General features: G+C 51.4%; 4 protein-coding genes across 4 annotated transcripts; 2 read left to right on the forward strand and 2 right to left on the reverse strand.

Moving 5' to 3' along the window:
* Positions 1-526: 526 nt before the first annotated feature.
* Positions 527-2,433, reverse strand: N7539_005673 (uncharacterized protein; the record flags this gene model as incomplete). Its single annotated transcript, XM_056935275.1, has 3 exons — positions 610-1,087; positions 1,145-1,381; positions 1,433-2,433. Coding segments are annotated over 3 exons (1,716 nt in total), but the record flags the coding sequence as incomplete, so codon positions are not given.
* A 1,366-nt stretch (positions 2,434-3,799) lies between these two features.
* N7539_005674 (uncharacterized protein) lies at positions 3,800-5,736 on the reverse strand (the record flags this gene model as incomplete). The annotated part of the gene is made up of 4 exons (XM_056935276.1): positions 3,800-4,661; positions 4,741-4,824; positions 4,906-5,031; positions 5,120-5,736. The coding sequence occupies 4 exons, from the start codon at positions 5,734-5,736 to the stop codon at positions 3,800-3,802; spliced, it is 1,689 nt and encodes a 562-aa protein (XP_056790470.1).
* Positions 5,737-8,727: 2,991 nt separating this feature from the next.
* Positions 8,728-11,332, forward strand: N7539_005675 (transcription factor domain-containing protein; the record flags this gene model as incomplete). Its single annotated transcript, XM_056935277.1, has 6 exons — positions 8,728-9,065; positions 9,310-9,624; positions 9,684-10,121; positions 10,189-10,454; positions 10,534-11,040; positions 11,118-11,332. The coding sequence occupies 6 exons, from the start codon at positions 8,728-8,730 to the stop codon at positions 11,330-11,332; spliced, it is 2,079 nt and encodes a 692-aa protein (XP_056790471.1).
* Positions 11,333-12,529: 1,197 nt separating this feature from the next.
* On the forward strand, positions 12,530-14,032 carry N7539_005676 (uncharacterized protein; the record flags this gene model as incomplete). The annotated part of the gene is made up of 3 exons (XM_056935278.1): positions 12,530-12,596; positions 12,653-12,937; positions 13,008-14,032. Coding segments are annotated over 3 exons (1,377 nt in total), but the record flags the coding sequence as incomplete, so codon positions are not given.
* Between the last annotated feature and the right edge of the window lie 1,274 nt (positions 14,033-15,306).

Here is a 15,306-nt window from a genome sequence, read left to right on the forward strand (position 1 = left end):
ATAAGTCGCATTGGCTACATTGAGTGTAGGACTGCAGCAGCCTTGAGTTTGGATATTGCGCGGTGAGAACTCAAGGCCTGGCCATTAACACCCTTCCGTCGACACAAGAATGCGATGAAGTACCTTACACGATAATCGAAACGCCATTCAACATGTTCATCATTAAACGACTCCCAAACATTGCATAAACACACCATTACCGAGGCCTAAAGCGTTCACATGTTTGCTAGGCTGCAGAGGAAGCTTCTCAGGCCAGCCGGTCTGCTATCTCAGGGAACAATCGTCTTACATAGGCTTAGCTTCCGGCTCTGGCGACCAGTATGGCAGAGAGTCATCGTCAGAGGAGTCTGAAGTGGAAGTATCGTCAACTGGGCCTGCCAGCTCCGCTTGCCGCTGTCTCTCGAGAGCTGCTTTCCTCAGATCTGCCATCATTTTTTCAAAAGAGCCCGAAGTTTGGATTCCATTCATGCGCTCGAACAAGCCATTGTTAGGCCGGGATGAGGGAGGCTCATGAGACGGCGGCGATTGATACGACGTGGGCACATCGGAGGGCTCAATAGATGCGCGCACTTGATCCTTGTCACTGACATTGATTTCACCAGCGCGTACAGGTGATGTGGAAGAGCTCGTGGACGAGGATATCGTTTTCTCCCGCAGTTGACCCTCTACTTTCGCAGCTGGATCCTTCGCATCTGCGGATTGATGGGGTCCGGTACCCGTCTCTTTCAGAGTGCTCAGGCCTTCGATCGATCCAGTCGACGCGGTGTCGGCTTTATCGTCAATCGAATCGTTCTCGGTTTCATCGTGGGGATTAGTGTGGTAGTCTTCGTCATCTGATTCATCGTCGTCCGAGCCTTCCTCGTCATCGTCATCAGTTGACGAGTTCACGTTCACGGACGGTTTCGCATCCGTTCCATTGAAGACGCTGCTTTCGACAGCCACACCGTTTGCCTGTGACTTTTTCGAGGGGTTCGTTTCTGAAGCTTCGACTTCGGACTCGATGCTCTCCTGGATACTGTCGTCTTCGTTATCATCAACTTCGGGGCTCGCACCCTCACGGTCCTCGCCCACAATGTGGTCCTCAGGCCTGTATAAAAATCAGTATCTAGAGCCACAGTTTGGGGTGAATGATGAATCGACTGACAACTGCCTGGGAGGAGTTTCCTTGACTTCCTCCTCGACCGGTTCAGCTGTCTCTGGAGTGGTCGGCGCTGTTGGACCGGCCAAACCCTCCATCTCTGGAAGATCAGCCTCCTTCGCCGCGTGTGGGGGATCGATCTCGGGTTCCTGTTGTTCCGTAAGTTGTTGCGCGAGTTGTTCCTCATCGTCGCTGTCAATAGAGTCCGGCGAGTAGATCGATCGGCGCGTGCGATTTGCGGCTCTAGGCGAGTCTGTTAGTCATAGTTTGAGAATCTATCGAGAGAAAACCCACTTGTTGGCTAGATAAGCGGCGCGCGCCTTGCGCGCTGCAGCCAGCGCACTCTTGCCCTGTCTTGCAGGCTTTAAGGGCTTCGCATTCTTAGCGAACTTGGGCTCCTCCACCACATCCTCGGCCTCGGCCTCGCTCTCGACCTCTCTGACAGATACTTTCTCTTTGCCGTTCACAAAGGAGATGACGGGTACATTCTTTCCTGGACTTTGCCCAGGAGAAACAGTTGACTTGATTGATCGAGCAATGGGCTTGTTAACCTTTGGAAGGATCGGTTCCGTGTCTGACTCATTCACCAGCTCTCTGCTCGGTTGACGACTTCGCCTCGCAACATTCGATGAGCGCTTGGGGGAAGGCATCCTCGACGGTGTATTGTCCGGGATGTCATTCTGATGGTCTGCAGAGCCCGAGTCCGGATCGGTGACTACTCCCGCCGCAGCAAGCACATTCCAGGCGTAGGTAATGCGCTTGCGTGCTGCCCGAATATCCACACTCAGTTTTCCACGCTGTGTTTTCTCTTTTTTGGGCGATCTCGTAACGAAACCATCCTGGTCGACGCGCGTGGGCCCACGCGAGACGGGTGCGACTTGGCGCCGCTCCTCCTCGAGCTCTTCGATCCGCTGATTGTTGCTGACGATTCTCTCCAAAAGCTTGATTGCCTTTTTCGTGGTTATATTTGTTGACCCAGACGTTGGCTCTGGTGAGCTCTCGGGCTCCGCTTCGATGTCCCCGCGCAGAGTCGATAATTTGTTCTTGACCTCTATGAGTCGAAGCTCATCTCGTTTGACGCTCTCGTGATACCGATCAAGCTGCTCACGGGTCCGCAAATTGGACACGGGAGTAGCTGTATATTCAACTTGGCCCGTGGCTGGTGTTTTCACGGGCTCAGTGGAGGCAAGTTGTGTTCGACGACGCTTCAATGGCGTCACGGGCGAATTGTCGCGGGGGCGCTTTTGCGCCCTCGTTCGGGAATTCGCACTGGCCGGTTGCAATGGAGGATCCATGATCGGCAGCAATGGGATCGTGAGAGAGCAGAAGGTGCCGTCGAATGGGTGCAGTTGGCGGGACCTTGCCCCCGGCACGAGGGTCTGTTTCGAGAATTTGGTGCTGTCGGGATTGATTGTGCGACACCACTGACCGGCACACTGGGTAACAGCAACTAATCCAATTGATTTCGCCGTGATAGCCTAAATATTTTGCGTCTTCGGCACCAGATGAGCAGAAACATGCGGAGATCAGGCGGAGTTCTGAGCCTCCGGCGGACTTTCCTCGTGGAACCATGAAAGTACCGGCTACCATATTTGCCGGCAGAAAAAACTCCAGGAGATTGTACCTTGAAGGATATGATTAGACATTTAATGCATGACAAACATATAGACCAGAGATAGCTAAACCTGTAGGGAGTAGGAACTACAGATTCAAGGGTCCGCTCGGGTACAACTGAACAATCGTGACGATATCTAGACGTTTAATTAGCTGGTGAACACTGAGGAGGGCGGTCTCTGTAGCGGTGAGTTGTAGCCTCGTCTGTCACACTATTGAATCGTTGATAACTTGGTAGAGGTTTGGTACGCCTCGGCACTTGCCTCAACTAAAGAGTAGATTCAACAGACAAGACGGACGTTCTGTTCGGAATCAATCAAGGCTCCGTAAGGTTTATTTGTCCCTAATGTGCTCTTGAAAACACCGTATAGATCTCACGTGGATTCCTCCTACCCATTATCAGTGAAGGTCAATAAAGTGAGATGACTACTGGACCCGTACTCCTAGGCCCGGTTCTATAATGGATAGCTGCTGAAGACCGGAGGATCGATGACTTACGCATATTTCGCGTATATCTTTGAACATTGACAGTCCTCATTGACGGACGGGCAATTTTGCCTACCCTACGATGCCAAGTTCATCTAGTCGCATTATCATCCTCACTTCAAAATCATCCAACACCCTATAACTGCACGAAACGAGGCGAGTGCGCATGAGAACAAATGGAGAACAGTGGGAAATACGTGAGATAAAGTTCTACTCAAAATGCAGATTGCATGACTGGCCACCAGCCACCTATTATTTAACGTTTAGGATAGATATCCCAAGAGTGTTCAGGTAGGAATTTCGAGAGTTAATGGATATCTTGTAGAATGAAGAAGAACAACGTGGGTATCGGATAGCTAGTGAAATGGAGTCATCGAGTCACAGAGCATAATAGGCCGGAATATATTGGCTTTCTGCCTGTGTGTAAATTTGGACAAGAAAGCTGAAAACCGACGTGCAAAAGCTGGCCGCCGTAAGGAGCGGACGAGCGGCATGAATTGAAAACGAAGGGCAGAGTTCAAGGATCAAAAGAAAGTGGAGAAAACTAGGACCGCCACGCTTTCAGACCGTTTTACCAATATCGGTAAGAGTGTCCAATGAGTCAACCGAGGCGTACCGCTGACTCTTGATGAATTTGGGCCAAGTATTCGTCAGGACGAGGTACTTGATGCTGGCCTCTGCATCCTGGAATGTAGTCGCACAAAATTGGTCAGGAATATCACCCCAATAATAGATTCGGTTGCGCGTGTTATTGGCAATGCCTTTTTCTGAGCCCTCGGAAACGGCGGGGGAGAGAGGCTCCATGGCAAAGTTATCGTAAGGGGTGACCGGGTCAGCCTCACGCTCGTCGCCGTAAAGAAGGTACGCAGCTCGCTCAAAAATGTCTTCGAGGGACTTGAAATCGCTAGATGAAATATTGACTGGAAACTCAGCGTGTCGAACACTGATGAAGTCGACATAGATGCCAAGGGCATGGTTGAAAGCTCGGCGGAGCAGATCTCGAGAATGACCGTCAGGACCGGCAGCAGAGTCCTTCGGCGCCTGCGGCAGGGATGTCTTCCATGCCGAAACAGCCATGAGAAACGCGATGTTCTCTCCCGAAAACTCACGTAACGCTGAGAATTCTAACAACGGAAGTGGGTTGCGCTCCAAAACGTGTTCTAACGCACCCATAGTCAAGATACTGTCGCGCGACCCAGTGGTTTGGATCGACGCATTCATAGACTTCCATCCTGAGACCGCGGAGCCAACCACGGTTGTATCAGACTTCAATGACTTATTCTCGGAGGAGTTCAATTTGACTTTGGCCTCCCAGCGAGCGATGGAATCGAGTGTTTCCTGTCGAAGCGATTGATGACGCATGACCTCCCAGCAGGGCAGAAAGACTGTGAAGATTTCAATGATCCAGATGGACAAACAGATCCTGCAGGTGAAAAGGAAGCAACATTAGTCAATCAAACCAGATGAATATGAAACCTGTGTGGTTCATCGAGAATACATACCACTGTGGAGGGATAAAGTAATTGTTTACGGGTGCCATTCCTGGAACGTAAAGAGCGATGAGCCACATAGGCGTGGCATGCAGACTATGATGCAATTCCAAGTCAATGATCTTGAATTTCTGGCCCATTTATGGAAGAGAGATTTTATCTGGGCGATGAACTCACTTTCCAAGAGCGCAGCCAATGGTTTGAACGCGCCAACCTTGAGTGTCGTGGATGTTGCGGGATTTCCACAGTACAATAGGGGCAACGATCCATGACCATACAAACTGCCAGAATACACCTGGCCACCTATTATTTTTTGAGAACAAACATGCGTCAGTATTGATGAGATTGTACAAGAATAGGCAAACAGTCAGCCTGCAAATGGGTATCTTACCACTCCCAGCCCGAGCCTTGAGCTGCCTTTTGGGCCATGGAACTCCCGTGCACCTCTGTGCCAGGAATCCCCCACGAGCTGTGCCATTTTCGAGAGATGAGCCACATCAGAACCGTGAGAAAGACTTGGGCGACCATTGCAGCGCCGACGGTGATGACGATTTTGGTCGTGTATGTGAGGCGGCGGAAGCGGTTGATCAAGCCAGGCTTCAGCTTTGCATCCGGGAGGGTGTCCAGGGGTCGATGTCCTTGAACTGCAAACTTGCGCTGCAAACTGGCAACATGAAGAAATCGCGAGTTCGAGGCGTGAAACAGAGCGATGCCGCACGGCAGCCAGGTCCCCATGACCCAGTATTGCGTATCACCCGGCATGATGGCGCCGATCAAGAGGCCAAACTGGCATACCCATCCGAACAAGTGGAGCAAAACAATGGACGAAAGCGAGAGTGCAAGGCCCCGAATTCTCAGTGTCGGCATATCCCGGTTCACGATGAGGTAGGCCATGCCAGCGGCAACGAAAGACGTCCAGACGCATCCCCAGACTACCCACCAGATGCTAACAGGCGAAAGGTCAAGCTGGGCCTGTGTATCGGCAGTGAGTCCCAATTCAGAACCCATTGTGGACTTTGGGGAAGTGAGGCAAGCGAGGGAGGTACCGAAGGAAAGTGATGGAGTTGGAAAGTACTTGGCTCGGCTCTTCAAAATCGACCTCCAGAACCAAGAAGGACGGACTTCTTCATATAAGCCAGTCAATGACATCCCAAAATGTGGGTGTCCGCTCGAGCTATGAGAAGCGGCCTAGCATCGGGCTCCATTTCGGCGACGCTCCATGCTCTGGTTTTTTTCCCTCGCGAAGGAGATGTGGAACCCTTGCCGACATACATACAGTGTACGTCTGTACGGTCGTAGTGGCTCGTGAGTAGCTGCATGCTCAGTTGCTGTGCTCAAATGCGCACGAGGAGAATGCGGCAGACGGGGACCTGCACGTGTCGATCTCTCGATGTATCGCGATGGAGAACCACTCTTCCAAGTCGCCAAGCATCGACGGCGATAGTATGAGAGCGCTAGGAAGCTGTGTTGGGGCCAGATCGGGAGAATGATAGGCGCCACTTGCGGCAGTGGAGCGACCGCGACATGATCGATTGGCCTGTTGTTGGCGATTATCTTCGTTCCTGCAGGACTGAAATTTGTCATGAACCTTGATTAGCTTCAAAAGTGTGGGCACAAATTTCCCTAAAGAGTGCAAATCAATGTTTATCAGTCAGGTCCATGAAACGTATGGAGCAATGGTTTCGTTTGACTGATGTTTCGCTAGCTTTGTTGAATTCAATGAATGTCCGATCGGCAGGGCTATTGATATACCAAGAAAGCTTCCCTCTTTGCTCACAAGTCACGTCTTTGCGTGGAGATCAGGCCGCATCTTTTCAACAGCTGGCAATTGATCGTTTGATCGTGATGCCGTTCAATACATCTCGAGAGTGCGCGGAGAGTGGAGACACGGCAGACCGACGATCCCAGGATCGCGATGACATCCATGTGCTCTCGAGCACGTGTGCCTTGACTACCGCCACTGCAGTACTTACGATACTGGCAAATATGCACAGTTATGGACCAGCCAAAGGCTTGTGGTGCCGCGTACTACGCGGCTTACTTTGTTAGCATACTTTATCCACGACCTCGCCGGAATCCAGAGATGGATGTAGCCATGGTCTTCCATATTCTGCCATATTCAGACAAGGTGCATGCTCGAATTGAATCGATTGGAAGTGAGCAGCGAGCGGTCGGAATCGCAGAACTCATCGAGTGCTTCAGTCAACCCTCGCAACCTGCATGAGGCGCGCAGTCGATGTTAGCACGGTCCGGCCCATGAGTCAATCATTACTGCCCTGGCGTTTATGGAGACCCGCAGAAACTGTGATGTCTCCTCGCTAGAATCCTATGTGTAGCAGAAAGGTCACAAACGTTGAAGATCAGAAGATCCGGGATGTCTTGAACAAGTAAAGACCGAGACGACAGGATCTGCACATCGGCCAGGCTACTTTGCCCACCTGTGTTGGTTTTCGTGTCAGCGCTGCGATCTTGCACAGATCCCGCGAATATTCCAGGAATCTACGGGCATTACTGACCAGTGACCACTGCCTCGACTGAATGCACTCTTGAGTCCCCCCACTGTCTATCATGACCCACCTCATCGAGAAGACTCGGTGCAGCTGGATTGATGGTGGGGCTGGGCTCGTCGTCCTGGAAGCGATTATGGATCTCGAATTCGTTCGATCCATTCCAGCTTTCTTAGCTTAAAATTGAAGCTTTTATCCCGGGCAGTCCATGGTCTAGCTGGAGGTAACCGTCATTCTTCGGCTTCCGGCGTCATGGTATGGCCGTCAGCATGACCGAAAACTGCCAGGAGCCCGAGGATGCCTGGATAACCCCTTAAGGGTAACTATACTACCTACCTAGGTAGCTAGGTACCTAGTAATCCTCGTTTGGAAGATAACTACCTAGTACTGTTGGTTACTCCAAGGTACCTATCACCTCGGTACACATTGGTAGCGGTAGATACATACCTAAATCAGTCTTGGCTGGTAGCCGGCAGGCATACCTGATAAATGGTCCAGATAGCAGATGCATTGGAAGGTAATAGTTAGGAGACAATACCTACTACCAGGTACCTACCTAACCTGCGCGGTGGATAAGGCATGCCCTGTTATCCATGCTATGATCACGAAAGGTGGATGATGTGGAGTGCAATAGGGCAAAGGTTGTCCGGCATCAATTCTATAATTTGATAACCCGTGCGACTGGACCAGGTGACGGGCAGGAGTTATTCGAGACTACGGAAGCGTCTCGAGTGTCTTTTCTAGAAACACAGAGTTGTTTGCTGTGAGATATACAGATCAGCAAAGTCCCACGGGATTTAGCCGTGTTGAAGCACCACCGAGCTGGAGGTTGTGTCACAATGTTCCATGCTTTACTTGGAGGCCATCGATGATCTATCGATCTAGCTCCTATCGTCACATGATTGAACTGCCAGGAGCTCCATGGACCATCACTACCGACTGCCCGGTGTTCTGTATAGGTGAAAGTTGAAGAGGATTGGAGAGACCGTAAGCCTGAGATTGCACAATCGAGGCGGTCAGCTTCATCAGCCTGGCCCTTTCTATGCTACGCTCAGGCCTTGTCGTCTGCGAAGGTTTGTGAGCAGAGTTGTTCCCCATCGTCAGAGCGGAGTAGCCTCAGTAAAGTGTAGACTACATGGATGGAAGGCCCCATCTTCAGGCCGAAAGTATTGCCTGAAACACACCTCACGTGCTCACCGTTTTGGTTCGCTGCGAAAATCGCCGGAATTCGTGGAGCGCCTTGGAACTCGCCGGGCAGATCTGCAACGAATCAGAGGACACACCCACTGACCGCCTGGGCCCCGCTGTGTTCTCCTGTGTCATCCCTTCCGCCCCGGCGTGGCTGCAACTTGCGAGGAGTCTGAGGAACCTCCACCATCCGCATGAACAGCCACAGGTTGGATCTCCGATTTCCGGCAGATTCACGACAGGAGCACAACGTTCCCGGTTGAAGTCCAAAGTGGTATATTGATCGAGGACAGGCCGATTTCCAATGGATCTGGGGTATCGGAACCTGCTGGCACCGGATGGGCGGTCCTTGATCCCTCCAAGTGACTTTCGGTCCCCGCAACTGCCACGGCCTTCGCCGATTGTCAATGACCCTCACAGATCCTCCGAAACGGGCCAGATGAACAAGGTCCTGCCAGTCACCGGCAAACGCCGTGGCGGCTGCCGCAAGGCTTGTAATGAGTGCAAGCAGCAAAAGGTGCGGACACGAATATTTACCTCCAGCAGTGTCGCGAAGAGATGTGCCGATGGACGTGTCCAGTTTGTACCGCCCGGGTCGCGGAGGCCCTCTGATGTGCTTGGCGAGCCGCTCGTCTTGTCGAAGTAGATCCTCGAACATTCGATCGTTGTGGAGAGTGTATACTGACGGACCGGCTTTTGAGTATCACTACAGTTGCGCTGTGATATAGTACAAAATCCTGCCGCGGAGTGTTCCCGCTGTCGAAGGTTGGGGATCGATTGCAAAGTTGAGCAATCCTTTAAGCGCATTTCCAAACGACGGTAGGTCATTTTAGCGCCACTTGACTCACGATTGATACCGTGATTGATCTCATCTAATGGATTGCAGACGCAATGCGGAAATGGAAAAGGAGATTGCGGATCTCCGTCGCCGTCTGTCAAGCCAGCCAGAGTACCCCCCAGCAAGAGAGAGTCAGGAAGCCGACGATGTGTCCCAGTCATCAGAAGAGGCTTATAGGCATCAGGATCCAGGCGACATGGAGCGCTCACGGCCAGTCTCAGTCCTGGCCGAACAGCCTCCATCGATGGGAACTCCATTGGCCATGAAGAGAGATGGCTCGATCATGTCACAAGACGAAAATACACCCTGGCGTTTGGAAGACATTACGCTCTCTCGTGCTCGAGTTGCACGATTATTTGAACAGTAAGGAGGACTGACTTAGCTGAGTTGTCCTGTCTACCGTGGCTGACTGATGTGGGCAGCTATTTTAATTATTACCATCCATTTCTGCCTCTTCTCAACCTACCCAAACCCCCCGAAGTCTATCTTAGTCGATGTCCTTTATTGGCGTGGACGATCATCTGTGTGGCCTGTCGTCGGTCACCGTCTGATCCGGGTTTGTTGACGGCGCTCTCAGGGCCGTTCAGTCGCTTGTTATGGTCCACCATCACCGGTGTGCCCCAGGATTATCGGGTAGTCAAGGCGCTTTGTGTATTGTGCACTTGGCCCTTGCCTACGACGAGTCAACGAACGGATGCAACATTCATGCTGAGTGGACTGATGATGCAGATTGCCATGCAGCTGGGGATGCATCGGCCTGTGCAAGCGGAAGAATTCACCACGTTTCGGATCGAGGCTCAAGGGGCCGCGCTGAAAGACAGGTTGCACACCTGGGTGATCTGTAATATCGTAGCGCAAAAGTAAGTAATTCCAGGAGACAGGGAGTGCGATGCCTGGACTTTTTGTTGACTCTGTGCTTTTCTCCAGCGTGGCTACGGGTTATGGACAACCTCCGAGCACCATTTACGATTGGGCTCTTGAGCCTCCGTCATTGAAAGATGCTGACTATCATCTGTCTGAAAATTTGGTGATTCGGCTTCGCATCGAGAAGTTTTGTGACCGGGTCACGAAATCCTTGTACTGTAGCAAGCCCGAACCAGCCGAGTATGTCAGTGCAGAGAAGCTTGTGATTGTGCAGATCCTCGAAAGTGAATTGAGAGACATGGAGGTTCAATTCGGCCAGGAGATATCAGGTATTATCAATCCAAAGCACCCATCTCATATGCCTCCATCTAGCAAGACTGGTCTAACACGCGCCGGTGAACCTTCTAGCCATCAACATGATCCACCTTCGCGCAGCTGAACTGCACCTCCGGTACTTTGTTTTCCTGAGCTCCAACCCTCGGAGTGATGATTTGACCAAGCTCTTCATTGCAACGACATCTTTTCTAGGTCGTGTACTTGATCTCGAAACCTCACCTGGCGAATTGATTGGCCACTCGACCAACTACATTCTCCAGATGATCGTGTCCGCTGCCTTTGCTCTGATGAAACTCTTGAAGAGTGACTTTAGCCGCCACATCGACTTCAGCCATGGCAAGCTCTTATTCAATGGCGCGATCTCCGCCATCCGTCGCATCAGTGTCATGGATCACGATCGTCCGATTCGCTTGGCAGATATTCTTGCTCAAATGTGGAATGCCACGAGCCCCGTTGCGGCCGACGAGGATGGGCTACAGCTGAAAGTGCGCTGCCGCATGAGTATGAGCCACGTCTACGATACCGTGTGGCGATGGCGGCAACGGTTTCGACCCGGCAAGACGGTCGAAGAAATTCAAGGTATGTAAAGTGATGCACTCTGTACGTTTTCAAAGACCGATTCCCACTGACGGGTCCTTCCCTTTCTCTTGTCACAGCGGCTGCAGCGGCGGCCAATCAACCTATGTCCACCTCCACCCATGGTATATTGCCCGCTGAGGCTGCGCTGGATAATTCTGCTTTGGTGCTTCCGGCCCAGTTCGACGAGAGCGGTGCGTTCTTCAGCGAAGCTGGATTTTCCGAAGTGTTTGATTCTTTGAATTGGGTTTTTGATGGCATTCCCGAGTCTTCATTTGTCGCGCCCATCATGTGAGATGCCCACGGCAATGGATGTCTCTCCAGTAGTCGTGACTGGTTTTTGACTACGTGTATGAGAAAGTTATTTGTACGGATGACATCTGAGGACATCTAAGGTGCAACTGCACAGGTTGATTGAATTTGTGCGTGGCCTGATTGTTTGACTGATCTCGGTTGACTGGCTCGGTGAATCACTGGACCATCAATGACTGTTTGACATCGAATCGGTAGGTTAAGAAAGACGGCATCGATTGGCTCGTGTCATCATGTGCTCTGGAAACGCATCATGTAGAATACGATATTGACCATGTGAATGAAGGAAACCGTCATCATCGGCTACACATGCTCCGGTCGGAGTTGAGATTGTGGTATGCCAGTAGGTACAGATGAATCAGAAACATACTGATGCATCATGGATCATGCGTGCATTACTGCATCGGAACACTTTGAAAATTCAAGCCGAGTGACGTTGGACTCGTAAGGGTATACCAAGTTTAAGCTCGACAGTGACTACACGTGGGTATTCTCCGAGCCAGGATATCGTGCATGTCACTGCACACCTCCAGTCCCTGTCAACTCTTTTCCCTAGTCTCTCTGCCCGTGACGCCGGCCAACTGTACGCGTTGATCGTGCTTGGCGGCTGTCCTGGATTGGAAATTGACATTGACCGAGTTTTTGCGCTCGGAGTGGACGAGCGTCCAAGTGAATAAGAGATTCTCCGCGACCCCCAGCTGCGCCGTCATGTTGTGGCGCTTTGCAAGGCCAGCTGAAATTACACCGACCGCCGATCCTTTTCTTTCGGCACTAAGTTATTGGTTGATGTCCCTACGATCGGCAACCAACATGGAAGCTCAGGTGCCTTGACTTCCTCTCAGCGTCTCAGCTGAGCAGAGGATTAAGGTGTGGAGGATGTGTATACGGATCCTCAATGGCCGGTCGATCTTCTCCCCTGTAGCTCTTCTATATCAGCCATGACATCATTGGATTTTGTGGAGCGAACTACGATCAGCAAAATCAGGGGCCGGATCTGGATGCTATGCCGATCACCCAGGATTATATCTTAGACGTGGATTCATCTTGTCGCAAGACTTTCCTTCTCCTGATCTTGTATCGTCAGTGCACAATTCAAGCGGACAATGTGAGTGTGCAAAGGCCCGGCGAATCTGAACCGCACCTTCAAGAGCATCGCCTTCATGTTTGATCAATCGCTAGGTCTGGAAAACCGTGTCTCGATATAGCCGTTCTAGGCCATGAGGATTCAGGCAAGTCGAGCGTGGTTGGTAAATATGCTCTCCCTCTTCGACCGAATGATTCATCCCTCGACTCACTGCTTTAGGGCAATTACTTTTGAGCGCGGGTGAGGTTGATGATGAGACCTGGGACTTCATTACGAATGTAGGTAGTACCAGCTTCGATCTTTTTCAATCTGCGGAACTCATTCCTAATACTCCTCCCCCCCCCCTCCCCCCCCCCCCCCGAAAGAGTTGCCAGGGTTCAGGCAAAGACTATGCTCAGCTTGCCTGGATTTGCGACACCCTCGAGGACGAGCGCGAAAATGACTGCAGCACCAACATCACCATTCGAACTTTCGAGACCTCCAATTACCAGGTGGTACTTACTGGTTTGTGATACCTACCTACCTACCTGCGCTGCTCTCGACCTGAAAAGTCAGCTGAGGATATGGTCCGCAGATCTTCCCGGTCACCGCAAATACGTGAAGTCCGCTGTTGTGGGACTCTGCGCAGCCGAGTGTGCCCTTATCGTGGTCCCAGTGGATGAAGACGAGTTCACCGTGAACTTTGCGAAGGCCGGACAGCTGCGCGAACACTGCCTTCTGGCACATACTCTGGGGGTGACGAGCGTGATCGTCGCGATCAACAAAATGGATACCTGCGGATGGTCTCAGGATTCGTTTGATCAGATAGAGCACGAAATGGAGAGGTTCTTGAAAGGTATTGGTTTCCGTGATGATGCGCTCACGATTGTTCCTATCTCGGCGATGCAGAAAGAGAACATCAACACTGCTGCCGAAACAGCATCCTGGTATCATGGACCAACACTCATCGAGGCCATTGATAGCGTCAAGCGGTCAAAGCCTGTGCGCCGGTTGGGCTCCAGCACCTCGCTTCGGGTTGCTATTCAGGACGTTCGCCAAGTGCCGTCGGCCGGTAAAGTCGCTATCGCCAGAGTGATTTCGGGTACACTGAGCCTCGGGATGTCGGTGACCGTCTTCCCTACCGAGGACACGTTTGAGATTTACTCGCTTGAGTCATTTGGCCAAGCCATCGATCAGGCTCTTCCCGGTATGATAGTGGCCTTTACCCCCAGTGATGATAGCTTAGCGTTACGACGGGGGCACATCATCAGCGCGGCTGAAGAACCTGCGGTGGGTTGCCAATCCTTTGTGGCTCTGTTTTTCTCCTCTCACCCGGGAAAGATTCACAATGGCTACACGCCCACAGTTCACTGCGGAACGGCCCGAGTGCCCTGTCGTTTTGAGCTTTTACAGACCGTCAACCCGCGCAATGGGAGAATCGAGGAAGAAGATCCGGAAGACGTGCCTAGGGAGGGCGCGGCAATCGTCAAGATGGTGCCTCAGAAGCCCATGTACGTCGACAGCCGCCAAGAATCACCTGTGTTTTCCAGGCTGGTCATTCGGGACAACGGACGCACCGTTGGGACCGGTGGTGTGAAATCGGTGGAACGAGCTGAGTGAGAGTGTAGTGGGAAATCGGTCCTTCGACATATCACGACAACGCTCCGCTCTCCTTGGATGCCAATTCCGACCAGCGGAAGGACAAAAGATACACGAGCCGGACCGGCCCCAGGGTAGTGGGACGACGAGTGGAAGGCTGGAAGCAGATGTCGCTTTCCTTTTTTCCTTTCATATCAGGCCAGTTCGCAAATATATATCAACAGGGATGTGTTTCAGTGGGCTGTTCATGTTCTTCTTCTTTCATTCTCCATGGTCATTTCCATCAGTTGCGACGATCTACGACGAGATCCATGCGTAAGGTACCTGGTAGTTTCAATGCTGCTCAACCCCAAGGTATTGGTGCGGCCCACTTAAGTCCGGCGTAGACAGAACCTTTTTAACGAAGCCTACTGGACATCGTACATACTCCGATGATCCTTGGTGGGTGTATGGCATATGGAGTTCGTGGTCGAATCGCCCTTGTATCTGGAGGTGGAACCCGAAAGTAGTAGATAGTAGATTACTACCTGCCATACCTGGTAGTAGGCACCTCCTACCTGGGTCGATACTGAAAACTGTACACTGTAATACTGTACAGTTGTACCTACTACCTAGTAGTTAGTAGGTACCTACATTACAGTACGACTGTACATAAGGTATGAACAGGTCGCTCCGATCTGAAACAGTCGTGCTCAGATTCGAGTCTCGACGTAGTCAAAGCAATGAATCATACAAACTCACTAGGTGCCATAAGTGGGGCATTTGGACGTATACTAACTTACCGAGTGTTGAGAGGTTGCTACAATAGGTGCAGCATCACCATGTGTGTGAGGGATGAAATGTGAGATTGCAACGAGGGAGAGATTCGATCTAGGCGATGGACTGCGGTGAGTCGGCAGTATCACATGCCGGATAAAGCCTCAGGTCCTTTCCCAGTCTCGATTTGACTGTCAGACCAAGTTCGGGAGTTGCCATTTTCCACGTTGAAACACTAACAGGCAGACACTTTTTCCCACCGCTCGACTTGGGCCAATTTAGGGGGTTTTTAGGGGCTTTTCAGAAAGCCCCCACCGCCCTGGCACTCTCCGCTAAGCTTCCACTAACTTACAGGGCAACCCAGTCCCACTAGTACTCGAGTCAAGTTTGCTAACAAATGAATGCAACGACCTTGAAGTGTAGTTGTTGAGTAGTAGTTACTAAGTAGTGGTACTACCTGGTACTACTTATCACGAGCTAGTACTTACCAGGTACTTAGTAAGTCAGTTAGGTAATGTAGGTACTAGGTACTAAAGTAG

This window comes from Penicillium diatomitis (assembly GCF_028827545.1).
Source record: "Penicillium diatomitis strain IBT 30728 chromosome Unknown utg000005l_segment0_segment0, whole genome shotgun sequence".
In the NCBI taxonomy this organism is placed as follows: domain Eukaryota; kingdom Fungi; phylum Ascomycota; class Eurotiomycetes; order Eurotiales; family Aspergillaceae; genus Penicillium; species Penicillium diatomitis.